Source organism: Moschus berezovskii, chromosome 3 (genome assembly GCF_049115385.1).
Source record: "Moschus berezovskii isolate FMDL1 chromosome 3, NW_MosBer_1.0, whole genome shotgun sequence".
NCBI classification, from domain to species: Eukaryota; Metazoa; Chordata; class Mammalia; order Artiodactyla; family Moschidae; genus Moschus; species Moschus berezovskii.
In genome coordinates this window covers 71,209,964-71,233,601 of record NC_142462.1, presented here as the reverse complement: position 1 = coordinate 71,233,601, position 23,638 = coordinate 71,209,964, and the positions used below count along the sequence as shown (strand labels likewise).

Genomic DNA, 23,638 nt, shown 5'->3' with positions numbered 1-23,638 from the left:
GCTAAAGATTTTTAAGCACAATAAACTGCATATATAAAATATTCCAGTTCAGTTCAGTTCAGTCGCTCAGTCATGTCTGACTCTTTGCAACCCCATGAAATATAGCATGCCAGGCCTCCCTGTCCATCACCAACTCCCAGAGTCCACCCAAACTCATATCCATTGAGTCGGTGATGCCATCCAACCATCTCATCCTCTGTCGTCCCCTTCTCCTCCTGCTCCCAATCTTTCCCAGCATCAGGGTCTTTTCCAATGAGTCAGCTCTTCACATCAAGTGGCCAAAGTATTGGAGTTTCAGCTTCAACATCAGTCCTTCCAATGAACACCCAGGTTGTACAGATATTTAAATATCTATATATATCCAGATATGTAGATTCATAACCAGAAAGTATGGAAAGGAATAAACAAAAAGTGGGAGAGTGAGAAATTCTCTCTAGAAGGTGGGTATTTGTCTTTGTACTTTAAAAATATTTTACTAAGTTTTGATAGCTAGTGAATATTATTTTATTATCAGAAAAGACAAAATAATCACATATAATATACCATGCAATGTCTCAAATATATTTTGCACATTGTATTTCCATGAAAGCAAGTGAAAGAATCAGCTTCCTCTGCAGACAAATGACAAGGGAGACTGAAAAAGGCATCTGAAAGCAAACACTTTTGTGGTAGAGAAATTGGCCAAAATGGGGGGAGGAGAGGTACCAGGTAATGAATTGGCCCCCAAGGATCACACATTGAAGGGTCTGAGGACCTGCTAGTGTCTCCCTAGTAATGAACTATGTGGATGCAAGTGCGATTTGCTCTGTTAATAATGAAGGTTATACACTTTCAAAGCTAAAGCAGAATTCAGGAATTTAGTGGGGGAAATGCAGTGATTCTCCTATTTCATTTCTTTCTTTCCTGTCTCATATTGCTTCTCTTAGAATATTTTCCCACTCTGACCCCAATAGATATTTTAATAGTGATTTCTGGATTAAGCGTGCAACCTGTGAATTATCTATTTCTTTAAATCTCCGTTTTCCAATCATGTTGTTTTTCTACTATCATTGGGAAGGGCTGACCCATAAAGTGCACTTGGTTTCCATGTTTAGAACTGCAGGAACGTGGATTAGACAGAAGCAGACATCAGGGTTAGAGGACCAAGCCTGCCCAGGGCACTGGCCACTGCTGGCAACTAGGGCTTCTGAGCATAGGCCCAAGGTGATGTGGCCAACTCTGTCAAAATCCAAGAGGCTCAGGTGGAGTGGGAGCAATGCTTGGAGTCAGGCAGGTGTCTGCATCTGTCGACCTTGAATAGGCTCCCAGGGAGCCTATAAAGTGACTGATGAGTGGTGGAGGGACTAGTGTTCAACCCTGGGCTGGGAAGGCTTGCATGTAGGGGACCAGATAGAACACAGGAGGCCCAAAGAGACAGGCAGGGGAATGCAAGGACAAAGGAAACCAAGGCAGATGACCAGCTGTCACTGGGTGTACACTAACTCATTAGCTTTTTAAACTCTGTTGACCAACCACCCAATTTAGATGCACAGAAAATAATAGTAATATAGGACAATCTCCCTGGAATCGTCATTCAGAGCCCTTAGGCCTCTTTCCCCCACCCATTCTCATTTACCAGGATGTTCAGCTCCATGCATTATCCTCATATCTGTCTGTGCTCTTCCACTTGCTCACTTCCCCAGATTTCTTCTGGCTACTCAAGTTTGAGCCTCCTGGATGGACTGGAAACTATGGAAACGACAGATTAAATGTATCACAGATTGAAGGTCTGAGCTGAGATAAACCCTCAGGAAGAAGGTTCCTCAGACACTTTTCCCTACTTAGTAGCACCTCCAAGACAGAAAATAAATTCCCACAGGCTTATTTTTTAATCTGTGGATCATGCAGAAGAATAGTTTCTTGGTATTTTTATCACACAGTAATCCTTTGGTTTCTACTACATTGCAGAGATTTGGACCTAATTTACCCAAATGTTAGTTTCTATATTTCAAGGGTCTGGAGCTCAAATAGCAATTTAAATGTTAATCTCAGTTCTTGGTACACAGCAGACACTTCATTCGTTTGTTCAACAAATATAATTTCAACCTGGACTTGGAGCCCAGTGGATTTTAAGATGATTTCTAGCATGTGCGGTCTGATATACTGTGAGAATTTGGATGGAATACCAGAATTTAAATGCCTCAAAGCTTCCAATACACTCTATTTGTGATTAATCTGGAGGTTCTTTATGATCCAAGAATGACTCACAAGAAGGGACTCACATTGAAATGAATGCGGGACATGGGCATTTCTGCTTCTGGTGAAATCCAAGAATTCACTAGTAACCAGGGAATTGCATCACTCAGTCATGCAAAGGCAGTCCTAATCTGCACCAAAGCCTGACAGAAATGAGAACAATTAGGCAGTGAGCAGCTAACACTGCTAACTAAACACAAAATATGACCTACGGCAGTAATGATCAAATATTCCAGACCAATATCTAACCCTTTCTGGTCAGAGGAGAAAGAGCTTATACAATATGTCCTGGAAGCTAAACCTGGAAATAAATGTTAGGCAGAGAATTGCTTTTCTGTTCAGCCTAGTTTGAAGAAGCTAAAGTTGAATTCTCTCATCCATGATAGTGGTATTAAGAGACAGGGCAACGAAGATAAGTGGAGAAGAGTCCAGAGAGAGGAATCTTTTCTTTTGGTAGCAAGTTCTTTTAACTTAGGACAAAGTCCCAGAGTGGACCTTTCTCCACTTTTGAAATAGTTTTTAGGACACAAGACTATCTTCTTATAAGCCTTTCTCTGCTCTATGACCACACCTTATATTTGTGGATGGGCCCTGTCTGTCTCCACTAATCTAAAATTTTTCAGTCTGCCTTTCCTCATACTGTTCCCAGGCAACCGACTTGTTTGCTTGATTACATCTATTCATTTTTCAGACCCAAGTCACACCTTAATTTCTCCAGGCTATACCTTTTGATCAACCATCCCAGTCCCTCCTCAGTTTCTTCCAAGATGTCCCTTATTGGGGATTCTACAGCACCTCCATGACAGCAGCTCACATTGAACATTTTTGTTTACATATATGCCTCTACCATCAGACTAGGAGCTCCTTGTCCTAGCCTCCCCTCTATGGTACTATGGAACTTCTGTGGACCTGTGGTAAAGATCCCAAGTTATGTTGAACTTTGCTGCTAGATTCTCATTAAACGTTTGTTGAGCTTAATTATGCAGAATGAGAACCAATATAACCATAATCGCAACAACATGATTTCAAGGACAGTTTCCCAATTTCAGCTTGAGTATCATTTGTACACCAACCTTTCCTCTCAGGCTAAATGCCTTGCCCGTTTATACACCACATGAGAGATCACAGGACAATTCTTAGTGCCCAACTATTTGGGACCATTTTGGTTGACAGCCCTACTGTCAACCTCAACAGACTTGGGCTATGACAATACCTCCCAACCCATTCACATTCTCTATTCTTCACGCAGGAGGCCCCTTTCCAGCAGGTCCCACCAGGCGTTAGTAACAGGATGCAATATACCTTTCTGTTCTAGACCCCTGTTAAAATGATATGAAAAGGCTTATAAAAACATAAGACTGAAATTAACATCCACAGGTACATGTAGCTTTTTGTAATTTTCTAATTTTTTGTAATAGCAACTAATTAAAAACTCTTATAGCTATTTTTTTTCATAATTGAGTATTACCAATGAAAGTTATCCTGGAAGTAATCCAAGACAGAATCATCAGTGGTCTAGGTAAAACAGCTAGAAAAGGTGAGTGTAGATAGGTGGTTGTGATGACAATAATTCCACAGAGAGTGTCTTCAAGCTGGGTTACTGGCAGGATGGTGAAATTGCAGATTTTCCAAAGGGGCATTAGCAGGAAGTGGTTTTGGGGAAGAAGCCAAGGTGAGCACTTGTGAGCAAGCTGGGTCCTACCCTATGCCTCCTGATTGACTGCCTTACTGGTTGTTGACCACTTGGCAGTGCTTGCTTAGCAGCAGGTGGGGCGAGGCTTGGGAGAAAGTTGGGACAAGCTACTGAGCGACAGGTTTCCAACTGTTCAGAAATGGTCACTACCCAAGGGTCTACAGATCCTCTTAGTGCATCTCATTCCCCAAGTCTAATGAAGCAGCTTTGGGAACCCAAAGCTTTGTAGTCGGGTCCTGCCTGCCTCACTTTAAACTGTGTGCTCCCTGTGTTACATAGTGATTCAGCCTCAATGGAACAGGATGTTTTCAGAGCTCTGCTTTTGGTATTTCCAATCCACCGAAGCAAAACTACTGAGGCTTGGAGTAGGCTTCAGAACCTGGGTGCTATGAATGACAGGGAGCACACGGGTCTCAGTGACAAGACTGTAGAGCTTATTGGTTTGCCGATTGAGAACTGAGTCTGAATCATAACCTTTTGGAGACTTCATTTCTTCTCTTGGGAAGTATGATGTATTTGCTACTTCTTGTGTTTGAGATATTCATCTTCAACATCATAGAAATAACAAGATCCATAAAATGAACCGTGAAAATGTAAAGGCTAAGAAAGCCCTGTACTCCCTGAGGCACACGACGCAGCTGCATCTTGTGTGATATTTACAGCTTCCGTTGTCTGGAAGCCACACGTCAGTCCAGGGTTCATCCATACAGACACATATTGAGCACTGACCTTACCCTCCGTCCTCGGGGAGGCAGTTGTGAAGCTGATTCAGCTTCAGAAACCCAACTTCAGACAAGTTTGGGTCAGAAGCAAAATGAAGGTCTGCTTCCCACCTGAAAATTGAAAATAAATGAGGCAACTTTACCATCTCTGGCCCAAAATTCAAGCAGAAAATCACTACCAGTAAACATGGTGTGGACTTTTCCGTCAAGCAAAGCCATGTTCAAGTTCCTGCTGCATTGCTTCAGTTCAGTTCAGTTCAGTTCAGTCGCTCAGTCGTGTCCGACTCTCCGCAACCCCATGAATCACAGCACGCCAGGCCTCCCTGTCCATCACCAACTCCCGGAGTACACTCAAACTCATGTCCACAGAGTCGGTGATGCCATCCAGCCATCTCATTCTCCGTCGTCCCCTTCTCCTCCCGCCCCCAACCTTTCCCAGCATCAGAGTCTTTTCCAGTGAGTCAACTCGTCTCATGAGGTGGCCAAAGTATTGGAGTTTCAGCTTTAGCATCAGTCCCTCCAATGAACATCCAGGATTGATCTCCTCTAGAATGGACTGGTTGGATCTCCTTGCAGTATAAGGGACTCTCAAGAGTCTTCTCCAACACCACAGTTCAAAAGCATCGATTCTTCGGCGATCAGCTTTCTTCACAGTCCAACTCTCACATCCATACATGACCACGGGAAAAACCATTGCCTTGACTAGACGGACCTTGGTCGGCAAAGTAATGTCTCTGCTTTTTAATATACTATCAAGGTTGGTCATAACTTTCCTTCCAAGGAGCAAGCGTCTTTTAATTTCATGGCTGCAATCAGCATCTGCAGTGATTTTGGAGCCCAAAAAAACAAAGTCTGACACTGTTTCCACTGTTTTTCCATCTATTTCCCATGAAGTGATGGGACCAGATGCCATGATCTTTGTTTTCTGAATGTTGAGCTTCAAGCCAACCTTTTCACTCTCCTCTTTCACTTTCATCAAGAGGCTTTTGAGTTCCTCTTCACTTTCTGCCATAACGGTAGTGTCATCTGCATATCTGAGGTTATTGATATTTCTCCCAGCAATCTTGATTCCAGCTTGTGCTTCTTCCAGCCCAGCGTTCCTCATGATGTACTCTGCATATAAGTTAAATAAGCAAGGTGACAATATACAACCTTGACGCACTCCTTTTCCTATTTGCTTAGGAGCCAGGTAATCTAGGTAGCAACTTCTCTGAGCCCTTACTTCCTTACCTATAAAATTGAGGACAGAGTCATCTCATCAGTCAGGCTGTGACAATTGCACCTGACAATCACCAACAAGCATTTACTAAGTACCTATCATACATTACAAACTAAGCCAGTCAGGTGCTAGATTAATAATGGGATTCACTCAAATAATCTTAGCTCCCATTCACCCTGTGATTGTTAAAGATACCTTAGGCATGTTTTGTTTGCTTTCAGTTTCCAGGACTTCTTGGAAAAGATTATCATTCTTTGGGTTTGGATAAATCTTGTCTTCCTCTTCAGACAAGTCTGAGTTATCTAGTTTCAACTAGAGTCATTTAGCTAAATGTCCTGTATTTCCTGGGATAATGTTCATTCTTGTGATATTTATAAGTACCCTTGCCCTTGTCATCAACCATATTATTAAGTTCTTCCTATAGGGAAGATAAAATGCCAGTGTGGAATGGTGACCCAGACTTAATGCCTGATCTCATGGAAATCGTTTTGACTCTGGAAGCATATCCCATCCCAAGTATCAGCCTTGTGCCAGCACCAGCATCATCAAGAGAAAGCTACAATTCATCCCTCTTAAACCGTTGTAATTTTCTGATCTGCTGGGAGCTGGCATCACTGCATGGTGTCGTTAACTTTAGGTTAAAAGCAAATTAATTAGTCATAAGCCCACAACTATGTAACTGAGTTGAAAACACACTATAGTCATTGAAAAATTCCAAATTCACTTACTACCTCTGTTCTGTGCTAAGCATCTGGCTTGAACTTTTGCCTCATATGACCACTAGGGGGCATTTAATCCCCAGCTATATTCTTAAATAGTTCACAATCTCTACGTGTGGAGGAAGGAGTGCAGATTAGGCTGGGGTGAAATTCCAACAGACCAGAACAGAAAATGGGACGAAGAGGGTAAATTCAAGCATCATTCTTAAAAAGGAGTCAATTATTTACAAATCACTGCTCAAACCTAAAATATAGTCCATGAACCTAAAAAGGAGATAAACCAATTTTTATGTTGTGTGTACTATGCATCAGACACTGAGCTAGAAATCTTCATTTTCATCATCATCTCTATCCATTACAAGTACCCTGAGACAGATTTCATTTCTGTTATCCTTTTATAAGTGAGAAAACAGGCTCAGAGAAGTAATCACTTACTGATGTGTCACACATCCAGCAATCAGTAAAGAATCTGATCCCAGATCAGGCAGGTTTGAAAACCTACTCACTTTTCTACTAAATGACTCACTGGACTGTGATGCTCAAATGCCTCTAAACTCGTTTCCCCAATTCCCATTCTCGTAGTTTTCCAGATCTTCATATTACCTTGGGATGTGTGTGTATGTTTAGGTGTATGTGCATGCATAGGTTAAGAATGCTGTGAATAAAATAATCCTCAATTCAGTTCAGTGCAGTCGCTCAGTCGTGTCCGACTCTTTGCGACCCCATGAATCACAGCACCCCAGGCCTCCCTGTCCATCACCAACTCACGGAGTTCACTCAAACTCATGTCCATCGAGTCGGTGATGCCATCCAGCCATCTCATTCTCTGTCGTCCCCTTCTCCTCCTGCCCACAATCCCTCCCAGCATCAGAGTCTTTTCCAGTGAGTCAACTCGTCGCATGAGGTGGCCAAAGTATTGCAGTTTCAACTTTAGCATCAGTCCTTCCAATGAACACCCAGGATCAATCTCCTTTAGAATGGACTGGTTGGCTCTCCTTGCAGTCCAAGGGACTCTCAAGAGTCTTCTCTAGCACCACAGTTCAAAAGCATCAATTCTTCGGCGATCAGCTTTCTTCACAGTCCAACTCTACAACTATGTAATTGTTTTTATACTTAATGACCTTTGGACAGTTGACACACACAGGATTTAATTTTATCTGGGTATAATTTATACAGTCTACGTATTTTAGTCTGCTATGTAGATGTTCAAGCAGGTTTTAGAAAAGGCAGAGGCACCAGAGATCAAATTGCCAACATCCGCTGGATCATGGAGAAAGCAAGAGAGTTTCAGAAAAACATCTATTTCTGCTTCATTGACTATGCCAAAGCCTTTGACTGTGTGGATCACAATAAACTGTGGAACATTCTGAAAGAGATGGGAATACCAGACCACCTGACCTGCCTCTTGAGAAACCTGTATGCAGGTCAGGAAGCAACAGTTAGAACCGGTCATGGAACAACAGACTGGTTCCAAATAGGAAAAGGTGTACGTCAAGGTTGTATATTGTCACCTTGCTTATTTAACTTATATGCAGAGTACATCATGAGGAACGCTGGGCTGGAAGAAGCACAAGCTGGAATCAAGATTGCTGGGAGAAATATCAATAACCTCAGATATGCAGATGACACTACCCTTATGGCAGAAAGTGAAGAGGAACTCAAAAGCCTCTTGATGAAAGTGAAAGAGGAGAGTGAAAAGGTTGGCTTGAAGCTCAACATTCAGAAAACAAAGATCATGGCATCTGGTCCCATCACTTCATGGGAAATAGATGGAAAAACAGTGGAAACAGTGTCAGACTTTGTTTTCTTGGGCTCCAAAATCACTGCAGATGCTGATTGCAGCCATGAAATTAAAAGACGCTTGCTCCTTGGAAGGAAAGTTATGACCAACCTTGATAGTATATTAAAAAGCAGAGACATTACTTTGCCGACCAAGGTCCGTCTAGTCAAGGCTATGGTTTTTCCCGTGGTCATGTATGGATGTGAGAGTTGGACTGTGAAGAAAGCTGATCGCCGAAGAATCGATGCTTTTGAACTGTGGTGTTGGAGAAGACTCTTGAGAGTCCCTTATACTGCAAGGAGATCCAACCAGTCCATTCTAAAGGAGATCAATCCTGGATGTTCATTGGAGGGACTGATGCTAAAGCTGAAACTCCAATACTTTGGCCACCTCATGAGACGAGTTGACTCACTGGAAAAGACTCTGATGCTGGGAAAGGTTGGGGGCGGGAGGAGAGGGGGACGACGGAGAATGAGATGGCTGGATGGCATCACCGACTCTGTGGACATGAGTTTGAGTGTACTCCGGGAGTTGGTGATGGACAGGGAGGCCTGGCGTGCTGTGATTCATGGGGTCGCGGAGAGTCGGACACGACTGAGCGACTGAACTGAACTGAACTGATGTAGTGTCAACACTTTGTACTATACACATTTCATTGATATTGAATGAATTAATAAATAAATACACACGGCTCTTAGTAAGTTACAGTAAGGAGCTTCTCCCATCTAGAAATTTCCTGAAGCCAATGAATTAAGCTGAGACTTTCAGTAGAAAACTGCAAAGCAGAAGGAGTGGACTTGATTTCACAGAATTTGCTCAACCCACCCCACAGATGTCATCTAATCCCAAGAAGAGTATTATAGACCCGGGCCTGTTCACAGAGCACCCTGGGCCAGCCAGCCCAAAGCGTGGTTACTGCAGGTTCTTCAGAAGAGGCTCAGCTGCAGAGCCAGCACTCACTGCTCCAAGCCCTCCTGAGACCTGACCTCCAATACACTGATATGTCAAAATGGGATAATTTGATTTGCAGTATTTGTCACTCTCTGCTCTCAGCAGGGCAGTTCTGAGCCCCAAGCCTACTTTGAAGAGATTGGCTGCCTGGTCAGGATCCTGAAGTACAAAGATGAAAAAAGCAGCCCTCCCATGTCCGCTGGGAGTCCAGTGGCTCCTCTACTAGAGAAAAGTGATTTCTGGAAATCTGAATCTTGGTGTCAGCAGTATAATCCCAAGCATGCTTGGTGAAAAGCAAATCATTTGCCCACTTCAGTATTACTTTTCTGGAGATGTGGCCTAACTGTACTTCCCATAGGCACTTAGTTATGTCAGGAAAAGGGAGTGTGAAGAAAGATGGATTCTGGGGAAAAAAATCTTGACTTCTAGTTCAAAATTACACTTGGTTTACTTAATTCTCTTTCTAATTCTCATCCAAAAGTCCTTCAGAGTGTAATTTTAATTGGAAAAAATTCTGTGTCAGAAGTAGAAAATGGGAAAGTTTGATGCCGACTTGCTGCAAAGTTGGAGGTTGTCTCTGTAAGGTGTGGAGGCGCTAAGATGCCGGAGCACAGGGCAGCAGGCTTGTTCACTCTCTCTCCTGTAAAGTAAGAGTCATCCTGTTGAATCAGGGAGGGAGGTCAGCCCCCCAGGGAATCTCATGAGGAGAATGATGCCCAGCTGCCTTCTCCTAGCTAAAGGGAGGCTGGAGCTGGGCAGGGCCAGGAGTGGTGTTGGTGAAGACAAGGGACTTGGTGAGGAAAACAGCCGGTATTCACTGCCTTCCTGACACTCTGTTGTCCCCTGCAGAGTGCCGGGCCTCCTTCTTTGTCTGCTTCCAGATGTACTCTCTCCCCATTCACTGTGGAGTGCTGGATTTCTGATCTGATGAAAAAAAATCACAAGCATTCTAACATTCCTTTTCTTCTTCATCTGAGGCTGAAAGAGTTCAACAGAAATTGACTTAGTACTGGACAAGTATGGAAATAAACTACTCTCCACCTCCACCCAAATGGAGAAAGTTTTCTGGATATGGTACAGGGTTTTGTAATTCAAAGCAAGGAATTTTTTAAGGCATCAAAACACTTCTCTGGGTGAAAAAGATCTCCTAAGAGAAATAGGAGAAATTCTTAGAAAAGCTCTCATTTGTGTTCTCAGCAGGGCTGAAAAGGACTTTGCAGGCCCCACCTGCCACACCACCTGCTCTCAGGGCTCCTTGATCTTTCCTGAACCATGTGCATTACCAGGATGCCGTCGCCTTCCCAGAGAGCAAATGACATTAGGACCATATTGGGGACATAGATGCCTGATGCATCTCCTATGTCATCTGCCAACATCATAGTGTCCACAAGATCTGCTCAGACTTCCAAGCCACCTATTTTCTTGCATTGGTCCCCAGGTTGCTCTACAGTTTTAAAAAGCAGGTCCTCCAATTTCAAACCACTTACTTATGTTCACTACCTACAAATGACCTGCTGAATGGGGAAGGTCAGCCTGGCCCATCAAGGCTTCCCCTGCTGTATCTGCCCCTGACAACACAGTTGTCCATAGATCTCAAAGGAGAGAATTCTCTTACAAAGACTCAGAATAACCATTTTCATAACAATTAGTTTCTATTCCTAATGCTTTCTCAGTGCCACCCATTTTTAGGCTGCTAGAGAAATGAGTCATCCAGAAAAAGGTATCCCTTCTGATCAGAAAAGGACCAGAGAAAAATCAGGAAGCCTGGTGCTGAGCAAAGACACTGTCTTCCAAATGAGAGATGATGTAAGCATGTGGAGGTGAGGTATTGTCACCTGTGCCCTTCAAAGCGGCAGAGATTGTCCACCCTCTGGACCTTTCGCTCCACTTGTGCGCCCACCCTTCCCCCAGCACCACCACAAGGAACACTCCCTAACTTCTACCATTCTGTGGCCCAGACCTCTACCAGGGCCTCAGAACTCATCTGTACATGTGAGATGGAGAACTTTAATATCAGTTTGATATTTAATTATCATGGATGTGTGTGTACGTGCTTATGATGTATTTTTCAAAGGATAAGAAGAATATACAGTATAATTGAAAGGATATTTACCTTCTGAGAGAGGGGACTTAATCAAAATTGAAAGTGGTGGACAAATGGGATCTGAGCTTTATCTGGTTCATTATAGGTTTTAAAGAATTGATTTGTCTGCTATTGTGTAATTTAAAATTAATATAGTATAAGAGAAAGTGCTGATGTGATGCCTCAGATTTTCAGGGAATGTTTTAGTCAGAGTTCTCTACAGAAAACAGAACCAATAGAAAGATAGATAGATTAAATAGAAGATAGATAGAGAGATATGTTGTTTAGTTGTTGAGTCGTGTCCGATTCTTTTGCGACCCCATGGACAGTAGCATGCCAGGCTCCTCTGTCCATGGGATTTCCCAGGCAAGAATACTGGAGTGGGTTGCCATTTCCTCCTCCAGGTGATCTTCTTGATTCAGGGAACACACTAACATCTCCTGCACTGGCAGGCGGATTCTTTACCACTGAACCATCGGGAAAACCCAGATAAATATTTAATATATTACATTGACAGAAAGAGAGAAAGGAGGATACCTACTTTAAGAAGTTTGCTCACATGATTGTGGGGACTCCAAGTCTGAAATTCTTAAAGGAGATAACAGGCTAGAAACTCAAGCTTGATATTTATGTTCTACAAGGAATTCTTCAGGGAATCTTCCTTCTTCTCTGGGAAACCTCGGCTTTTTCTCTTAAAGCTTTCAACTTATTGGAAGAAGTCCACATCCACCCATATTAGGTAGGGTAATCTGCTTTATTTAAAGTCGAGTGATTGTAGATGTTAGCCTTCACAATAACCACCTTACACTAGAATTTGACCAAATAGCTGGGTCCTCTCACCTGGCCAGGATACAATTTTATCACATACAATTTTATCATTATAAGGGATTTCTTCAGGCTCTTCTTTTATTAATAAGATTTTTTTTAATGTAGATCATTTTAAAAATTTTTATGGAATTTATTACAATATCACTTCTGTTTTCTGTTTTGGTTTTTTGGCCTCAAGGCATATAGGATCTTAGCCCCACTAACCAGGGATCAAACCTGCACCCCACACACAGGAAGGCAAAGTCTCAACAACTCTACTGCCAGGGAAGTCTCTTCTTCAGGCTCTTCCTACTGTCTTCTCCAAATAGGAGAAACACTTTGCATCCTGGTCTTAGACATGCACATTCTTATCAGGATTCCGCCCAACATTTTGGGCTGAAGTCTCTCGGCTTCTGATCTCTGACTTGCCTCTGGATCCCCTTGGCTCCCTGTTCCCACCCACAGCCCAGCCCTCCCCAGTCCCTGTGTCCAGCCCATCCTGTTGCCTCTGTTTTTCTGGGCTTTGGACATAAGATAGCTGGAAAGTTCCATTAAAGGGAGAATGGAAAACTTTTTATAAAGAACTTGACATTTTGAATGAGTAGCATTCCTACTTTTTTTCACTTTTACTAATTATACATTTTCTCAGTGGAATTTTAATATTCCTATATTATACAATTCGGTCAAAGGAAAAAGAGTAAGAAAACCCATAATCACACTACCCTAAAATAACCACTCTTAACATTTTAGTACACTTCAGTTCTTTTCCTACATGTATAATTTTGCAGAGTTGTAATCATACCCAATATATAATTTTATTATGTTTTCCACTTACCATTATATTATAAGCATTTTTAATGTTGCCACATAATCTTCAGGTCTGTCATTGTTAATTGCTACATAATAGTTCACTGAATTGAAGTGCTTTATTTACTTAAATATCCTGTTATCTTTAAGCAATTTCAAATTTCTTCTTACAATAAATAGATACATCTTTGTGATTGTAGTGTTCTTTTTAACACCTAGAATTCTTTCACATAGGTTTAAAATTGCATAGCCAAAGAATACTGTGCCTATGTTTTTGTCTGCTGACATATATTTCCAAATAGATCTTTTTAATTGTTGCGTCAGTTTACACTGCTGCCAGTGTAAATAAGGACCATTGTGTTTTTGTTCTTTTGAGAGCAGAGCTCTGACAGGTGGGGAAGAGGAGACCAGGAGGAAGACATTTCAACAACAAATCCTGAGCCTTGCTTTCTGTAAAGTACTAGGGTTCTCCCTTACACTGGTTTTATGTTGCTTTGTTTTTCACAGACTGAGCAGTTGATAACTCTGTGGGTCCTCTTTGTTTTCACCATTGTTGGAAATGCTGTTGTGCTGTTCTCTACCTGGAGGAGGAAGAGGAAGTCGAGAATGACGTTTTTTGTGACTCAGCTGGCCATCACAGGTAAGCAGCTGCAGGAGATAAATGAGCTGAGTGGAGAATTCCAATGACTCCTCACTGTCAAGTATTTTACTGACAGAATTGGTGTATTACCAGTCCAAAACACAGCTGCAGATTTGGGAATAATTTCTGTAGGGATATAAAACTCAAGTTTGAATTTTTCTTCCAACAAATTTAACATATTTAAATATTTATAAGATTCCATTATAAAAATAACTCTCTAAACAACGAAGTTGAGTATACCATTGTCAGTGCTACCAAAGGGTTCTACTTTCCCTACAAACAGCAGCCTCTGTGGTTCACTAAGGTAATATTATCATATCATACCATCTGATGAGCTTAAAGAATATACCCCAGAAAATGGGCCAGAATTATCTTTACTCAGTAATAAATGTTAAGTCTCAAGGAGTTTGCAGATTTAAGTCTGTGGGCATTGCTTTTGAAATGTAAGTGATGTATAACACCACTGCTGGGCATAGTACAAGGATCATATCCTAGATTTAGATGCTTAAAGGTGGATTTAGTGGCTGGCCAGTACTGTTGAAAAGTGAATGCATCACACCTAGAAGGAGAATGATGAAATATTCTCAAGTTTAAAAATGATCTATGAAAGAAAGACCCCCACATAGATGACTAGAGTCCAAATTGGTAGGACTCATGTTCAAAAGGAAAACATAACTGAGAGTTTTACTCCACAAGCCAGAGAAGAGAGTGGGCAGATGGGATTCCTGGATGGTCCAGCCTAAAACAGCTGTGAAGTCCTGAGCCATGGGAACCAGATAGCTGTCATATGCTTTTAACTTGAATCTTACTGAGGGCAAATGCAAAAAAAAAAAAAAAGTTTTATAAGTGTTAAGTGCTAACAAGGAGCAATGGTAGATGACTGTTAGGAAGGGCTGTCAGGTACATTTCAACATGTTCTGTGTTCTCAGTTGCAGTAATGGCCATGAGAGTTCCTGGGAATTTGGTCTTAAACTCCAATATATGAAACATATGACACTGTAACTTACAAGAAAACTTTAGCCATACCTTGTTGATATCCTGACATTCCCCTCTTCCTCTTTAACAAAGTGTAGGAGGCCCATCTGCTTAGGTCGGGCTACAGTGACCAGGGTGGAAAACAAGGGCGCTACTGAGAAATATGAAGATGGACGAGGAGCCCCCCGAGAAACAAACGTGGGACTTGAGATGAAAGAAACTCCTTCAATCTTTCCTATAAAGAGAAGCCCCAGTTTTCACTCGGAGTAGCGTGTAGGAGGTGGCTTCCCAGGTAGCACTAGTGGTAAAGAGACTGCCTGCCAGGAGACATAAGAGAGGCAGTTTCAACCCCTGGGTCAGGAAGATCCCCCGGAGGAGCGCATGGTGACCCACTCCAGCATTCTTGCCTGGAGAATCCCAAGGACAGAGGAGCTGGGCAGGCTATAGTCCACAGGGTTGCCAAAAGTCAGACATGCCTGGAGTGACATAGCATGCATGCAAAGGGTAGAAGTAAAGGGTAATTAGAATAATACGTTGATAGTAAATGTAAAATTCTTAGATGAGGTTATAATAACTTACTTTCACCATATTTTTTTTCAGTTACACTGCTGTAACCAACATTCTATGAAACCACATACTCTTTTAGAGTGTAAGAATTTAGAGGTGTTAAGGATATCAGCTTAGAATTTAAACCATTGTCAAAAATAATAATAAATGAACAACTAAAATCTCACCATTTATTTTCAAAAAGAAGAGTTGTGTGTTCTACTGAAATCCATAGTCTGCTGCGTTAACCTGGGCTTAATTTCTCATGAGTGTTCTAGATTGTCTGTTTTTTATTTGTTAATTCCCTGTGGAAAAACTCAAGGAGTCAGATCAGGAGCATTTCAAGTGAAGAATTCTTGGAAAGAGCAACTTTGCCTAGGATCTGAGAATGGGCTAACTTCTTATGTAAGATGTTAAAATTTTCTTCACTCACATTTCACCATGATCTCAGGTCCTGTGGTAAGGGATTTGAGAATACATATCAGAGTCTTCAGTGGCACGTATGAAAAGCTTGCTCCAGTATCAGCTGAAGGATCTTACACTTTGAGATTTATATAAATTTGATTTGAGTATCTTATCCTACGTTAATGGCCCCCCCAAGATTTCTTCAGATTTCCTAGACTATATTTTTACTTGTCACTTCTGGTGCTCACTTGCTATCTCTGCTGAACTCTTGCTCTCTTTTATAAGCATCTCACCTTCCCTAGTTAGTCTTACTTTTTTAAAGCCAGACCAACCCTAACAAGGCACTCAGCTCTCTTTTCTTTTCATTTCTTTAAAAATTATCCTCAGAAATATAACTTTCTATGTTTAAAAGACTTTGCCAAATGTTTCTGGCAACAGAGAGAGACTGCATTATAACAAAGCAAATATATTAAAGTGGAATATATTTTTAAAGCTTTCAGCTACCACCAGGTGTCTTTGACTCTCCAATGTTGTTCATAGGATGACCAAATTTTTTCACATAAATATATTCTTAAATCATCAGATTCAACTGACATCATCAATGACAGATATATTTGGAAAACAAAATTCAGAGACATTTTTATACCTGGCTCTTCTAATAGAGAAAAGTAAATGCTAACAATTATTATTGGGTAAGGCAATATTCTTAAATATTCAAAATTCTTAAAGAGATGGGAATACCAGACCAGCTGACCTGCCTCCTGAGAAATCTGTATGCAGGTCAAGAAGTAACAGTTAGAACTGGACATGGAACAATTCTTCACCATTGGAGTTATAAGAGAAATCTGTCCTCAATTTTTGGCTACTGTCATCAATTCTGCAATGAATATTCTCACAATTAAATCTGACAAGCATTCTTTATTATTCGCTTAAGAAAATTTATAGACATGAACTTAGTGCATCAAAGGAAGACACTTTTGTGACTTTCAAATTGGCCAATGTCCTTTTAGGTCACCCAGGCTAAAAGATGACAAAAAATGGCATGCGACAAACCTTCCAGAAGCCACCAACACAGATCCACACTGAGTCTTATTTTTAAAAGATCCTGAAAACAGAAGCCTTCAGTTCAGTTCAGTTCAGTCGCTCAGTTGTGTCTCTTTGTGACCCCATGGACTGCAGCATACCAAGCTTCCCTGTCCATCACCAACTCCCAGAACTTGCTCAAACTCATGTCTATTGAGTCAGTGATGCCATGCAACCATCTCATCCTCTGTCGTCCCCTTCTCCTCTGCTTACAATCTCTCCCAGTGTCAGGGTCTTTTCTAATGAGTCAGTTCTTCACATCAGGTGGCCAAAGTATTGGAGTTTCAGCTTCAACATCAGTCCTTCCAACGAACACCCAGGACTGATCTCCTTTAGGATGGACTGGTTGGATCTCCTTGTAGTCCAAGGGACTCTCAGGGGTCTTCTCTAACACCACAGTTCAAAAGCATCAATTCTTCGGCGATCAGTTTTCTTTAAAGTCCAACTCTCAAATCCATACATGACTACAGGAAAAGCCATAGCTTTGACTAGACAGACCTTTGTTGGCAAAGTAATGTCTCTGCTTTATAATATGCTGTCTAGGTTGGTCATAACTTTTCTTCCAAGGAGCAAGTGTCTTTTAATTTCATGGCTGCAGTCATCATCTGCAGTGATTTTGGACCACCCCCCAAAAAAGTCTGTCACTGTTTCTATTGTTTCCCCATCTATTTGCCTTGAAATGATGGGACCAGATGCCATGATCTTAGTTTTCTGAACGTTGAGTTTTAAGCCAGCTTTTTGACTCTCCTCTTTCAGTTTCATCAAGAGGCTCTTCAGTTCTTCTTCTCTTTCTGCCATAAGGGTGGTATCATCTGCTTATCTGAAGTTATTGATATTTCTCCTGACAATCTTGATTCCAGCTTGTGCTTCATCCACCCGGCATTTCCCATGATGTACTCTGCATATAAGCTGAATAAGCAGGGTAACAAAATACATCCTTCACGTACTCCTTTCCCAATTTGGAACCAATCCATTGTTTCATGTCCAGTTCTAACTGTTGCTTATTGACTTGCATACAGATTTCTCAGGAGGCAGGTCAGGTGGTCTGGTATTCCCATATCTTTAAGAATTTTCCACAGTCTGTTGTGGTCCACACAGTCAAAGGCTTTGGCATAGTCAATAAAGCAGAAGTAGATGTTTTCTTTGAACTCTCTTGCTTTTTCAATGAACCAACGGCTATTGGCAATTTGATCTCTGGCAATTTTAGGTCACCCAGGCTAAAAGATGATGAAAGATGTCATGCGACAAACCTTCTAGAAGCCACCAGCACAGATCCAACTGAGTCTTATCTTTCAAAGATACTGCAAACGGAAGCCTTATTTATTTGCAATAACATTAGAGCATGATTAGCTCCTTGAGGACATGGATTCTCTCTGTTCATCTGTTAACATTCAGTCCATACCTACTCAAATCTAATTTGCTTATTGTAAAAAGGAGCAGGGCTTCCCTGGTGGCTCAGTAGTAAAGAATCTGCTTGCCAAAGCAGAAGACACAGGTTTGAACCCTGGTCCAGGAAGATCCCACATGCTGTGGAGAAACCAAGTTCACAGTTATTGAGCCTGTGCTCTACGGCCAGGAGCCACAACTACTGAGCCCATGTGCCTCCAGTACTACTGAAGTCCAAGTGACCTAGATAGAGCCCGTGCTCTGAAGCAAGAGAAGCCACAGCAATGACAAGCCCACCGCAACTAGAGAAGTAGCCCCAACTCTCCACAACTAAAGAAAAGCCCGAGCAGCAGTGAAGACCCAGCACAGCCAAAAATAAATAAATTTTTAAAAATCATTTCAAAAATAAAAAAGAACATTTTCTTCCCTCCTAGCTACTGTCTCAGAGAAGAAGCCACATCTATTTGTCTTTCTTTTCCCCCACAGTCCCTATAGCAGCACAAATACTCATGTATTTGTGAAAACAAAGAACACATCATTTACATTTGAATGGAAGAATTGTTTTAGATTTACACCCATATATTTCAATTCACTTCCTTCGTCTTCACATTTCTGATCCCTTCAAAAAACACTTAATTCTCTGTATCTTCCGTTAGAAATTTTGATTGTAGGATTTAGCCTTGAGAATGTAAGAAAACCAGATCTTAAAGCTGCTATTTTGGCATATTCTGCAATTTTTAGCACATCCATTTTAACAATTTTCTGGATGAATTTAATGACTGTTTATATTTTATGAGCTAAAGTGCCAATTAAAATTTATTATTCATTTATCATCTTCAGGACTAACGTCTGTTTTATTCAAATACCATAAAGAACGGGAGCTAATGAGAGTAACTCCCATTGAGTGTTCAACCAAGGAAAGATAGAAAACATGTTTTCTGGCATGTATTCAAATAACCTTCTTCTGATAAGACCAAATCTTCTCACATTGGTGGAAATTAGTTTTGTCTCAAAGCACTTTCTGGAGAGCAACTTACTAATAAACTAAGGAATGTACCACCCTCAAAGGTTCCCTGTTAATTATCTGACAGCAGAGAAAACGGAGAGGTTTAGCAAGGGAGGTGAGACCAGGAAGAGTGAGGTGTTCAAGGTCATACATAGAGTTCACTAAAGAATCTGCTTGCAGTGCAGGAGACCAGGGTTCGATTCCTGGGTTGGGAAGATCCCCTGGAGAAAGAAATGGCAACCCACTCCAATATTCTTGCCTGGAGAATCCCATGGACAGAGGAGCCTAGCAGGCTATAGTCCATAGGGTCACAAGAGTTGGACACGACTTAGTGACTAAACCACCACCACCACCACCACTTCCAAAGCTGATTTCACTCACTGAGTTGCATACTCAGTTCATTTCATTCATACTCAGTTCATTATTTGAATTCTGCTCATTTGTTTACTTTTTATATTGTTTTCAACTTTATTGAGATAAAACTGGCATAGACTATGTATAAGCTTAACACATTCAAAGTAATGATATGTGATATGTATATACAGCAATAAGTTCAGTTAACAACCATCACCTCACATAGTTACAATTTGGGGGGAAGGAATGTCAAGTAACTTTAAAATCTACTCTCTAAGCAACTTTCAAATATACAATACAGTATTGCTAACGACAGTCACCATGTTGTACCTTACATCCCCAGAACTACTTCTTCTTATAAGTAGAAGTTGGTTGCCTTTGACCATTTTCACCCATTTCCCCCAGTCCTCACCTCTGACAACCACTTATCTGTCCTCTGTTTCTCTGAGTTCATGTTTTTTTTCTCTTAGTTTCCACATACGTTTGTCTTTCTTTGCCCTTTCACTTAGCATAATGCCTTCAAGATTCATCTATGCATTGTCATAAATGGGAGGATCTCCTCTTTATAGTTGAATAACATTTCATTGTGTATATATACCATGCATTCTTCTTTATAATATTTATTTATTTTTGGCTGAGGTCTTTTATGGTTTGATGTGAATTTTAGGAATTTTTTTCTATTTCTATGAAAAAATACCCTTGAAATATTGATACAGATTGCATTAAACCTACTGATTGTTTGGGGTAGTATGGACATTTTAATAATATTAAATCTTCCAATCCATGAAAGAGGTTATCTTTCCATTCATTTGTGTCTTATTGAACTTTTTTAATCAATATCTTACAGCTTTCTGTGTGCAGATCTTTCACCTCCTTCATTAAATTTACGCATAAGCATTTTATTATTTTGAATGCTATTGAAATGGGGTTGTTTCCTTTATATCTTTTTCAGATAATTGTTAGTGCATAGAAAAGGAATTGGCTTCTGTATGTTGGTTTTACATCCTGCAACCCAAATCAGGCAAAAATAATGACTAAGCTCCCTAGCCAAATGGGGTCACCATCTGTGATCTTTGCTCTCATGCATGTGTGAAGAGAAATGTGGTCTGCCAAGACCTGAGCATTGGTTGCTGTGGCTCCACCCTCCTTCTCTGTTTGTTTCTGATCCACAGGAGTCAAACCCTACAGAGTTCCCCAGTGATCTTTGAGGAGTGAGATCATAGGGGGCATCCTGGGAAGCATCCTGTAACATTGGGGGAAGTGGATGCTCATTTTGGGACCTTTCTTCCCCACTGGAGAAACTATAGGCCAAGTAGGGCACTCTCTGGTATGGCCTTTGCTGGCCTGGGGGAGGGGCAATGCAGTCAGAGTGTAGTTCTTCCCATTACACTTATAACAGGGTCCTTCTTGATCTCTGTGGTTCAAGGGGCTATTTCACCTCACCTCTGTGTTCAGGCATTTTCATAATCATGTCCTGTCTATGGACAGTGGCTAGTTGGTCTGCTTGTGAGGGGGACTGTAGTCGGGAATGATCTGTGTTGCCATCTTGATGACATTATTTGTAATCCTTCCCTTCTGTATGGAAATGCTTAAGACTAGGGATAATTTTTCCCTAATTTCATATATTTCATGAATTATTTCTTACTGTTTTATTTTCCAAATATTTAGTGCTTTTTTATTTCCTCTTTCACTATGAAATAACCATTTCATAGATTTCGATTATTTTTATCTTTAATTTTCAGATGACTTTTTCTATAACATTTTGTAATTCACAACTAATTGTATTGCCTTGCAGTCAGAGAGTATTTTTAGAAGAATTCCTGCTCTTTTGAAAAATATTTAATACATACTAAAAATTAAGATATGTCAACTTAAAAAAAGTAGCTACAACCTAAAAGTTCAGAGTTATGTTTGATTTGGTGGGAGTTATTAGGACTTCAAGCCCAGAGACAGTATCTCAAGTAATCCTGAGAGAACTGCTCTGAGCAGCAAAGGGGAGAGCCGAGTTATATAAAAGTTTTACAACAAAGAGCAGGGAGTCTTAACATCAAAAGATTATTGTTAATTAAAGAAAATCAGATGTCCCAGGTTAAGGAATTTAGCACTTTTTTATGTAGGGGAAGATGCCTGAGTCTGAGCTTGCTGGAATCATTCCTTTCATATGCAGCTCAGTTATCCTGGGGCCAGTATCCGGTGTTTTTCACAGTCTGAGCTCCCTTGGGGCTCACCATAGGGACTGGCTGAAATCTGATGGCTATTAGCTAGCAGGTTGGAGAAGGAAATGGGAACCCATTCCAGTAGTCTTGCCTGGAAAATCCCATAGACACAGAACCCTGGCAGGCTACAGTCCGTGGGTTCATGAAGAGTTGGACATGACTTAGTGACTGAGATGCACACAGATAGCAGGTATTCTTCTCCTTCCTGAATGCTCTTAGATTCAACAGTTCACACTGGAGGGCTGGAATTGATGATGATTGTGACATCCTTGTTTATTGATAAGGCAGGAATTATTTCATTTCTCAGACTTAAATTTTTCATTTTTTTCATTTAATAATAATTAAAGTTGTGGAAATTAAAAAAAAAAAACAGGAGATGGCAAGAGTGAACATCGACATTCTAGGAATCAGTGACTAAAATGGACTGGAATGGGTGAGTTTAACTACTATATATAGACCATTATATCTACTACTGTGGGCAGGAATCCCTTAGAAGAAATGGAGGAGCCATCATGGTCAACAAAAGAGTCTGAAATGCAGTACTTGGATGCAATATCAAAAATGACAGAATGATCTCTGTTCGTTTCCAAGGCAAACCATTCAATATTACAGTAATCCAAGCCTATGCCCCAACCAGTAACGCTGAAGAAGCCGAAGTTGAACGGTTCTATGAAGACCTACAAGACCTTTCAGAACTAACACCCAAAAAAGATGTCCTTTTCATTATAGGGGACTGGAATGCAAAAGTAGGAAGTCAAGAAACACCTGGAGTAACAGGCACATTTGGCCTTGGAATACGGAATGAAGCAGGGCAAAGGCTAATAGAGTTTTGCCAAGAGAACGCACTGGTCATAGCAAACACCCTCTTCCAACAACACAAGAGAAGACTCTACACATGGACATCACCAGATGGTCAACACCGAAATCAGACTGATTATATTCTTTGCAGCCAAAGATGGAGAAGCTCTAGACAGTCAGCAAAAACAAGACTGGGAGCTGACTGTGGCTCAGATCATGAACTCCTTATTGCCAAATTCAGACTGAAATTGAAGAAAGTAGGGGAAACCACTAGACCATTCAGATATGACCTAAATCAAATCCCTTATGATTATACAGTGGAAGTGAGAAATAGATTTAAGGGACTAGATCTGATAGATAGAGTGCCTGATGAACTAAGGACAGAGGTTCGTGACATTGTATAGGAGACAGGGATCAAGACCAACCCCATGGAAAAGAAATGCAAAAAAGCAAAATGGCTGTCTGAGGAGGCCTTACAAATAGCTGTGAAAAGAAGAGAAGTGAAAAGCAGAGGAGAAAAGGAAAGATATAAGCATCTGAATCCAGAGTTCCAAAAAATAGCAAAGAGAGATAAGAAAGCCTTCCTCAGAGATCAATGCAAAGAAATAGAGGAAAACAACAGAATAGGAAAGACTAGAGATCTCTTCAAGACAATTAGAGATACCAAGGGAACATTTCATGCAAAGATGGGCTCGATAAAGGACAGAAATGGTATGGACCTAACAGAAGCAGAAGATATTAAGAAGAGGTGGCAAGAATACACAGAAGAACTGTACAAAAAAGATCTTCATGATCCAGATAATCACGATGGTGTGATCACTCACCTGGAGCCAGACATCTTGGAATGTGAAGTTAAGTGGACCTTAGAAAGCATCACTACGAACAAAGCTAGTGGAGGTGATGGAATTCCAGTTGCACTATTTCAAATCCTGAAAGATGATGCTATGAAAGTGCTGCACTCAATATGCCAGCAAATTTGGAAAACTCAGCAGTGGCCACAGGACTGGAAAAGGTCAGTCTTCATTCCAATCCCAAAGAAAGGCAATGCCAAAGAAAGCTCAAACTACTGCACAATTCCACTCATCTCACACGCTAGTAAATTAATGCTTAAAATTCTCCAAGCCAGGCTTCAGCAATAGGTGAATCATGAAATTCCAGAAGTTCACACGCTGGTAAATTAATGCTTAAAATTCTCCAAGCCAGGCTTCAGCAA

General features: G+C 41.0%; 1 protein-coding gene across 1 annotated transcript in view; it reads left to right on the top strand.

Moving 5' to 3' along the window:
* The window catches only part of NPSR1 (neuropeptide S receptor 1), a 160,093-nt gene that overhangs the window by 20,646 nt on the left and 115,809 nt on the right, over positions 1-23,638 (top strand). The window contains 1 exon segment of the mRNA XM_088832314.1: positions 13,524-13,656. Within this exon segment, the coding sequence (XP_088688440.1) occupies positions 13,524-13,656 (133 nt within the window).